Below are 10579 nucleotides of genomic sequence, written 5' to 3' on the forward strand. Positions count from 1 at the left end.
GAGCTCCGTCGTTAAAAATCGAGACGGTCCGGCGTCAATAAACCCTCCGGCCGGGAAACCGGGAGACGAGCCAACATCCACGTTGAGCGCCAAGGCATACAAAGCGAAGAGGCGAGCGGCTCAAGGGATATCAGCAGCAGCGATAAGGCGACGACCGCCCGCTCGGACACACAGTCCAGTCAGTCGGACTCACTGCCTCCTTCGACTAGACTTGAAGGGGAGGCAAGTGATCCGGCGGGAAGAATGGGGGACCCCCCTTTTTAGCAAAGTCAACGCCACGTGGAGGTGGAAAGGAAAAAGGCCAACCAGAAGCTTGGCCGAGCGGATAATGATGGTGACGACCGGCTGAAGCTTCCGAGCGGAAGCAATACACCCCGGCGGGGAGTCGGGGTTCCGACGCTCATGATGAACAGTATAGTAGTGCCGAGCGGAGGTCCCGCTCGGCCGAAGGAATAAAGTATCAACACTGCGAACAGTCCAGAGCACATGACCAGGAAGCTCCCGAGCGGATCAGCACATCCGACCGGCCGGACGCGAGGAAACCGCCGACCGGTCGGACGCGAGGAAACCGCTGACCGGTCGGACGTTCGGCATGGAGTAAGAAAAGACAAGGACAGAAACATCTTCTGACAGCAGGTGATACGCAGGATCTTAGGGCATGGACTCACTGTCCCATCAGAGACGTGCTCGGACTGTAGCAGTAAGGGGTCAGGCAAGCTCATCTGACAAGCTCATACTGGGGTATGGGCTGAGGACACGTGTGTGCCTCGGTATATGTGCATCAGCCTCCTCAGAGCTCTATATAAGAGCCCGCAGACTTCGCCGGAGGTACGCATTCTCCGAGATTCAGAGCTATTTCTTCGCTATCCACTTGCCTGACTTGAGCGTCGGAGGGTCATCGCCGGGGACCCCTCCCCGGCCCGACTTCTGTGCAGGTTCGCCGGAGTTTGGAGCAGCTGGTTGGAGATAGAGGAGAGCGCCGCGTTCCCAGCGTCCGTCGACTCAGCATTCGGACAGGATCATTATTTTTTTCCATCACTCTTTCTTTCTCAACACACTTTCTCTCTCATAATACTTTCTCTTCTCAATCTCTCCTATCACGCTCTCTCTCCTTATTTTCTTTCATCACACTTTCCCTCTCTTCATTTTTTCTCATCATACTTTCTCTCTCATCATTTTCTCTCATCATATGTTTCTCTCACATTCAACTTTATCTTCCATATAATTTTTTCTCTTATTTTCCTCTAAGGATAAAAAAGAAAATTTAAGTTCATTCCGATTGAAAATATTCAACTAACCAAACATTATTTTTAAAAATGATACCCAATCTCATACTCATTCCCATTCTGATTCCTAGGAAAGAACCAAATGCCACCTAAGTGTGCGCATGATGTGCGACGTAAGATCCTTAATATATCAAATCTTATATATATATTTGAAAGCAATACAAGATACAAATGAATGTGAAAGTAATAATACTTTACAATTGAAAATTATGCCTGTTTGATTTCTTATAATTTGGAAATGCCTCTTGATGGAGGCAGGATATCTTGGACCACCTTTTGTGGTCTAGGGGATGTGCCACTCATATTTACGGTCGGATCGTGGTCGCGATTCGGTCGTAAATTGTTACGATCCCTTCCTGGGTTCACCGCCCCCACCAAGTTATAGTTTTTGTTCGGAGCGGGCGGCCGGAGGCCGCCCGGAGGACACCCTCATTCGACGCCCAGTAACCTGGCCACTTATCCACCACCGGAGGTCTCTGGGCGGTCTCCGACCGCACGCTCCGAACAAAAACTATAACCTGGTGGGGACGGTGAACCCAGAAAGAGATCGTAACAATTTACGGTCGGATCGCGCCCACGATCCGACCTTAAATACAAGTGGCACATCCCCTGGACCACAAAAAAGTGGTCCAAGAGATCTGTGCTGCTCTTGATGATCCAAAAATATAGCAATACTATCTTCCAAAACCCCCCAGAATTAGTAGTGAAAAACTCTTTGAAACCTCTCATTTAAAACCTTTAGGTCGGGATTGATTTCTGCCTATCAGTCGACTAATTTTATCCATCAGTCGATTGATATAGTCTCTAATCGTTGAACGACCTCTAAACATTCTGAAATCTATTTGATTTTGTTGATCATTCAAACATCAATCTATTGATGTCCAACATCAATTGACCGAGCATCAGTCGAACAGAGCACACGAGTTTCACTCGCTTCTATGTTCTTTAATTCGACATCAGTCGAACAGAACAAGTGAGTCTCACCCGCTTTTGTTCTTTTTAATTTAACATCAATCAACTGATCTGAACCATCAGTTGAATCAAATCAAGCAAATTTAACTTGTTTCTGTTCAGTTTCTAAAGTCATCAGTCGATTGATCAAATCCATCAATCGACTGATTCCATCAGTTGAGTCTAATAACTAAATTAATTTGCTTCTATTTAGTTTAAATCATCAGTTGACTGAGCAAACCCATCAGTCAACTAATACCTGAGTTTGAAATAATCTCTGAACGAGCTCTATTTTATAATGAAAATCACCTCATTTTGATATTCAAGTCAAAAGTTATGACATTCGGAAGTTGGCTCTATCGGAACTTCCTCGTTTCATACCAACTCCCGTTAGACTTCTGACCGCTAATTGTTAGGTCAACTGTGGCTCACTTGGACTTTCCATCTCATGCCAAGTGTTCAACTCCAGTTAACCCACTTTAGAGTTAACATAATTTCCAACTAGGTATTCTACTGCCCAACTCCGCTAGGATTTCCATTGCGTAGTTCTCAACTAGAACTTCCATTGCCTAGTTTTCAACTAAGACTTCCATTGCCTAGTTATCAACTAGGTCTTCCACCACCTAGCCACGCTAGGACTTCTATTACCTAGTTTCCAACTAGTTCTTCCACCACTTATCCCTGCTAGGACTTCTATTACCTAGTTTTGAACTAGGTTTTCTACTGTCAAATCCCGTTAGAATTTCCATTGCCTAATTTTTAACTAGGATTTTTGTTGCCTAGTTCTCAACTAAATCTTCCACTATCTAATCCTACTAGGACTTCTATTACCTAGTTCCTAACTAGATCTTTCACTGTCTAGCCTTGCTAAGACTTTCATTGTCTAATCCCACTAAAATTTTTACTGCCTAGTTTTACTAGAACTTGCACTGCATATTGATCAAATATCAAAACTTCAATTTGAATCAACTTGAGCTGGGTCAACTTGGTTAATCCTGACTAAAGATCGATTGTACTAACAAAGACAACGGAGGTGAACTAGTAAACGGATGACACATTGAATGAGTTGGGGCTTAGTGTATTTGAGGGACCTAGGACCTGATTGAAGATGGCCTTCTAGGTGAAGTAAAATTGTAAAGGTAAACTCTTAAGCGACTTGTGAGAGTCAAGTGGCCTGTAATTTAGGTTTTAGGTATATTTGACGTAGGTGATTAATTATCTAGTGGATCGGAGGTTAATTCCAATCGATTGATGCGTTAAACAAATAGGGAGTTGACTCAGGCTAAACTGTTCATCAACATCTATGATGCCTGTTTTTTTGGAGCAAAATGTTTGTGCAATCGGACTGAAGCTTGGCTTAAGTGGGAGATTGTCCATATAGTCATGGAAAGATTAGCAAATTTATTGGCAAAAATTTTGAGTTAGAATTAATATATGTTTTTATATTTGTTAAGTGCACAAATGCAGGATTTTGATAGGAACTGCGATTGTAGTTAGGAAAAGTCCAAGTAAGTTGAGTCTTGGAAAGGAAAAGTCCTACATATGTTGGCATAGGAAATCCTAAAAAAGTGATCTTGGCAGATGAGAAGTTCCAAAGGAGTGAACACCTAGGACTAGAAGCTAAAGCTTCAAGGGGTTAAGGTTTATCAAGGAGGAAATCAAGGGATCCACATCATTAATTAGCATGAAAACATGTCAAATGAGAGAGACGAGATAATGCCACTTTAGGCATTTTGGATAGAAGTTTTCTACATAGGCATGTACTCAACTAAAGAACAAGTGTTCAGGGTCGAATTTGATTGAGCAAGTTTAGCCGATTGGACTAATTCCAATTTGACTATAATATAAGGACTAGTGATGTTGACGATTGCATGACTAGAGGGGGTGAATAACAATTGATTTGTAAATAAAATCTTACACTTTTGAGTTTTGTCAAGCAAACAACTTAATATTGTTTGTGCAATTGTGTCATAAATGATTCGATCATAAATTTTGAGGTTTGGACAACGAGTTTATATTAGTTTTGTCTTTGTATCTAATATGTGTATGAAACTGTGTAACGACTTGGTTGAAAAACATACCGAGACTTAGTGCGGCCAAGGTTGATAGCAAATTGATGGCTCAAGGTCCATTGGAGATTAGAGATTGGGACATCCAAGGGAATGAAAAATTGAGAAACACCAAAGTGCAATTGAGCTAGAGGAGGCAAACTACGTAGGTCAAATGTGAAAGATTACACATGAAATTAGCGAAGGATTCAATGTGTCCAGGGAACGAGTAATCTGATAGGGGTGGCGAAAGGGTATATTTCAACTTAAACAAAAACTCAATTATTAAGATAATCATAATCAACAATCTAGTGAGCTCATTGCAATTGTCATGATAATGATTTGAATACTCTAAGGTTGTCCAATAATTTATAATAATAATTATTTGAATAGTCTAAGGAGCATAAGATCACTAACACTACCTCATCATGGAAATGCAATTTACAAAAGAGAACGAGGGTTTTTGGTCGATTTTGTCATTCGACCAATTCAGGGAGGTTAGATAGCTTAGGCAAAGGGGCATTGTAAAAAAAATAAAAGAAATGGGGGCATAGTTTATAAGTATTTTTTAAATGGGCCCATGTAAGTGTTTCCATCCTCCCATAGAGTCAAGTCTCCTGCATCATCGGAACATTCGACAACCACTAACGACTTTTTGTGCGGTGGTGACGAATTGCCCCAGTCAAATCAGCCAGGCAACCCCAACATTCTTCTTCTTCTTCATCATGTTCATCTTCATCCGTCGTCGACGTCGGCGTCATCACGGAGCATAATTCAATTATAGCGGCTCGGCTCCACCGGATTTTTGTGATAGGCCTCAGGATTTGGAATTCCGTTGCATTTATTATTCTTATCATAATTATCTCGACACGTCGATAGAGATATTATCATAATTCTCCTTTCTCCATCCATTTGATAATGTTGCCTAAAACTATATATATACCTTTACCTCGTGTTTGATTTTAAATGGTGTCATGATCGTGAGAGATGGTGGAATTTTCCATGAATTTCTAGAAAACAAAAAGCAAGAAATCTTGGAGAACAGGAAACCTCCTCGCTCTATGTGCCGATCGCATCCAAATCATATTGAAGTTTTTTCAATTATTTATGTTACTTGCGCCAAATATATTAAGGTAAAAATATTAAAAGACCACTCCATGTTTTCGAAATCATCAGAAAGAACTTTTTTTTAATCAAAAAATGTCTCATCCCACTGGCCATCTTGTACCATTACTCAATTATACTTAGTATATTGTTTCCATATTATTATCTTCTACTAGTGAGCTATGTAGTTATGATAGTTATAACAGTTATAGTTCATAATTACTATAATATAAATGTTATTAAATAAAAACAAGTCTATAATGTAACAGTTATAATTTTATAATTGTTAGATCATCCACATTAACTTCACTATTTAAAATATATAACTTAAGGTAAAAAAATTACTTTATTAAATTTAGATATCCTCTTTTCAATAGGCCATATATTAATTTCTCTATTTCTTCTCTCCTCTATAATATTTAAGGAATGAAATTCATTTCCTAAATTTTAAAAAATACTGTTCATAAATACATAATTAATGGAATGGATAGGAATTAATGGAATGGATATGATAGTTGATGTAAAGATTCTCTATTTAAAATTTAAGATAAAATTTGTGAATAAGATATCTAATATGGATGTTTTTACAATGTAAATATTGTTTAATATGATAAGTCGTTATAGTAACTATAAAATTCTCTGAGTAATTGTTATAATATAGTAACTAAAATTTTATAGTTATTAAAATATAAATATTATTGAGGATGTTAAATCTATCTAATATTTAATTAATGCATATGTCAGAGCACTGTATTTGAGGGCAATCCTACCATTCTACATGAGTTGCTGAAAGGATGAAATACCCTTCTGATTATAAAAATAAAAATAAAAATAAAAATAAAAGAGTTCGTTTTTGATGATTTCAAAAAATGCCATCCTTTTAATTTTTTTTCCCAATATATTAAATGGTTAACAAGTTTTAAACATATTTATAAGTAATTCTTTTAATTATAAAATATATTAAAAAAAATCGTTTCAGCTAGTCGGCTGTTTTTTTTATTTATTAATTTCAGGAGAAGGATGGCATTCTAGAAAATGAATTTAGATAATTACTATTATTATTATTATTATTATAAAAACATTGTTTGCAAACATGACCTTGTATATTTTCTTACAAGTTACGCAGTCAATACTTAACTTTATCAAGTCAACGCCCCAAATTAATTCTGTTGACAATGGAGAAGCTTCATGGAACCGCTGTCTATATTTTTCTGTTAATTCAATCTCTATGCTGTCGTCATACATTAAAAAATCTCGATTAACTGAACATGTGCGAACATGTAATTTCTCGCTATAGTGCCTGGTCCTGCAAGCTACCGGCGTATGTTACGAAGTCAACGCCCAAATTTAATAAGATTTGATTGACGGAGCCGAAGCTTCTTTGAGGCGGCGTCGATCCGGCAGGCCCGTTTATATATATGTTCTGTCCGCACACCGTCGAATACGCCGTAAAGGCAGAAGAACAGATAGACTGCGATGCTCTGCGGTACGGGAAGCTTCAAAAGCGTCGACGGCGGCGAGACATGGTCGTCGACTCCGCCTTCGTCGCCCAGGAAGAAGAGGACCAAGAGCCTGAACCCCTACTCCGCCAGGGGGCTCGACAAATTCGCCTCGTTGATCGCCGATCTCGAGGCCCGCCGCGCCAAGGTCATGGCGAAGGCCGGCGCTCAAGGCGCCGCCACCTTGGTCAGGTTCACCTACTCCAACTCCAACGACTGGGTGCCCATCATCATCCGTCTCCCCGACGAGATTAACGCCAAACCTCACCATAATCCCAAGGCGAAATCGGAGATCGCCGGATCAGAGGCGGCGGCAACGCCGGTGAAGACTCAGGAGAAGGAGGAGGCCGCGGCGGTAGTCCTAAAGGGGAATAAAAATGTGAGCGCCCAAGTGCCGCTCTCGTGGCCTCGCGTAAAGGAAGCTGCGCTGAGGAGCCTGAGGCCGAGGTGGCCGGCGCTGGTGGCGGTGCTGATGCTGGTGTGCCTGGTGGTGTTCGGAAGGGTGTTCGCCATCTGCTGCACCACGGTGGGGTGGTACATGGTGCCGGCGATGAAGGGGGAAGGCGCGGGGAGAACGGCCAGGAAGTCCAAGTCCTCGAAGACGAAGGATTATGGAGGGAGGCTGAGTTTCAAGAAGAGCCATCTCAAATGATGAACTCGTTCCATGTAAATTAAGAGAACTATCTATCTCTCTCTCTGTCTCTCTGTTATTTTTTTTTTTTTAATTTTTCTCTTCAATTTACTTTCTTTTCATGGTTTGTGTGTCTGTGCTGTTGTTGTAAATAAACGATGTCTGAGCGTGTTGAGTTTGATATTTCGATCGGGGGATCAAAATTCCCCGAAATCATGGTTTGTTTCGAGCAGTTCATATGCTCAAGGCAAAAATTATAATTTTCATATACATATTTTATAATTAAAATACTTTTTTATTAAGTCTAATATAATATTTTAATCAAACTAACTGTCACATTATAAAATCACGAGACTTCACTTGCCTGCCACGACAAGTTTCACAGCTTTAATTAATTAAATCACGCTGAGAAGAAAATGTCTAGAAAATGGGTTCAGACGTGAACAAGTCTTCGCCCCCATTGACTTTGACTTTGACTTTTCTTAATGTATTTCTAGATCGATCATCGTGGTAGCCACCGAAGAAGAAGATCAAACGTTTGACGACGTTAATTTCACGGACTTCCTCTCAGACTTATTCTACGCAAACGGCATGTGCTTTGGTTAAATCTAATCGTTCATTAACCACGAGAACAGTTGGATAAGCGTCATGCGTGCATTCTAGAAGGTAACAACGTGGACCAAATGAAAAGATTAGTTTAGGGTTAGTAAATTGAAGTTAATTTAAAAGCATAATAAGTAATTTTCTACAAAATTGTTTCATTAAATTTTATTACTATAATTAAAATTAAGGTTTTACAAACAATTCAAAAGTATGCTTCTTGTTATCCATCCTTTCTTGCCTTTAATTGGACTGCTAAGCTTCAAGTTTTTTAGTCCAATATATGTTTGGAACTAATCTAATCGACTCCAAAATCTCTAGTTGACTAATTCAAATTTTATTATTTGTTAAACATAAGTGCTTGATGGATATGGAGGCCTAGAATTCCTCTATACAAATAAATAAATAAATGATGCAGCCTATAAATCTATCAGATTCTTCCTCTTTGTGGCACATAAATCTATCAAGCCTTTATTATCTTATATTCTCCACATAAATTTCCTTATATTTTCTCATGTAAACTTCATGGCGTGCATGCTGCTAGTAGATGTTAGTGTTGTTAACTCAATTTTCAACTTATTGTTATCCATCCTCTTTTGCCTTTTTGGGTCATTAATTAAGATTCAAGTATATGCCTGAAACTAATCCAATTGACTCTAAAATCTCCAGTTGACTGACTTAGATCTTGTTACTTGTTAAATGAAAGTGTTTGATGGCTATGGAGGTGTAGGATTTTTTTTCAAATCATCATTGATAAATTACTAACATTCCCTAAGTTTTCCCATACTCAATTCCCCTAGTTTTGAGGTCTCCAAGGCCATTAAACACTTTCTACCAAAAGGGCTTGATGGATCTAAACTTATCAGATTCACTCTAAACTTGGACTATTGTATTCCTAATATTCACCATAGTATTTTCATGTTCAATTTTCTTGGTTTTGGGTATTGGGAAAATCATGCCTTTGAGCATTAAGTTTTGATATTTAGGCAAATGTTTAATTGGACTATATTGTGATTATTAATATTGTGTGTTAAGTGTGTTAGTGCAAGTTACTTGAAATTGAGATTATAGATGCAATAAATGAAGTTTAAGTGGCTTGAAGTCATTTAGATACTTAGCAATTGGAGAAGTTCAAGTAGATTGAGGATTAAATATCTAGACAAGTGGAATGCTATAGGCTTGGTGGATGAAAGTTGTGGTAGGTATAGGTTGACCAAATTCTTGGTAAAGAAGGAAGTCCTAGAGGTAAGCCCTTTGGACATGGAAGATCCAAAAGCAAGGCTTTTTAGCGCATGAAATCCTAGAGGTGTGCACTCTTGGCATGTAACTTCTAGTGAGTTGAGAATCGAGCATAATGATATAATGAGTGATCCTGTCTAAAATTGGGAAAGTTAGCGTGCAGGCTAGGTGACTTTGAGGTTGACCACGAGGAGACTTTGTGCAGGAGGAACTTGGCGCCATGAACGAACCTGTGTATCAAAGAAGAATGAAGGAGGAAGAAAACATCAGCAACCAGGCTAGGGAGGGGACCCCGATGTAGGTATTCCGATGTTCAAATTAGACAAATGATGAAGAAAAAATGGAGGATCGTGAATAGTAAATTTTGATAACGAAGCTTACCTACGCCTGTAGGTGGATACCTTTTATATAGTGTTATTTTTTCTATACATGAATATCAATGCATTACTAAAACAAGACCCGACGCAGACATTTCTCTTTTCTCTTTGTCATCTTTCCTAAATTGGACCCATCATCTCTACGCTGGTAGGATGGAAATTTCCATCATACAGACAACACGGGGTATGTTTTCTTGATTCTCTGACAACGGTTACGCAAAACATCAAAAAGGAGTATTAGGCCATTGGGCTGAGAGACTTTTAATTATAACACTTCAACAGTGGGCTGATCGAATTCTATATGTTGTCCAATAGAACATCACTTTTTAACAGATCTGATAAGCTATAGAAGACTGGATATCTTGAGGGACTTAGCATCTGATTAGACAAGGAGTCCAATCAGGTAGTATGTACAAAGTGTTGGACCCCGTGGTAGTTTTGATGTGATCAACCAAGTTAGTTAGGTCCTGCTGTGTTTGATCCCTGTGTCTAAGTGTGCAGGAGCTTAGGAGCACAGGAAGTCGAACGAAAGACGCAGCTAGCGAGAAGGACGGCACGGGAAGGGAGTCGACGGGCTCGGTGCGTCCGAAGGACGAGAGAGCTGCGGAAGAGTACTCCGGTGGGCGTGAAGAGCGTGCGCGGCGTTCGAGGGACATTAAGCCGGGACGGAAGGCTGCTCGAGGAAGGCTGGAAATTGGGTTCGTGTGAGCCCTATTTCGGTTGGCCGCAATCACCCAAATGATCGGAGCATCGGAAGTCGCAACAAGCTGGAAACGAAGTCAAAGGAGCTGAGCTGCCAGCTTGGAGGCGCCTCCAACCTGACTGGAGGCGCCTCCAGCTTGAA

General features: G+C 39.9%; 1 protein-coding gene across 1 annotated transcript; it reads left to right on the forward strand.

Annotated features, from left to right (window-relative positions):
* Positions 1 to 6865: 6865 nt before the first annotated feature.
* On the forward strand, positions 6866 to 7540 carry LOC121987069. The gene has a single exon (XM_042540973.1). It carries the CDS (start codon positions 6866 to 6868, stop codon positions 7538 to 7540), a length of 675 nt encoding a protein of 224 aa, XP_042396907.1.
* Positions 7541 to 10579: the final 3039 nt, after the last annotated feature.

The sequence above is a fragment of the Zingiber officinale genome, chromosome 5B (assembly GCF_018446385.1).
Source record: "Zingiber officinale cultivar Zhangliang chromosome 5B, Zo_v1.1, whole genome shotgun sequence".
NCBI lineage: Eukaryota > Viridiplantae > Streptophyta > Magnoliopsida > Zingiberales > Zingiberaceae > Zingiber > Zingiber officinale.

Excerpts from the sequence above, each read along its gene's own strand:
- LOC121987069 (XM_042540973.1), top strand. The coding sequence starts at position 6,866 with ATGCTCTGCGGTACGGGAAGCTTCAAAAGCGTCGACGGCGGCGAGACA.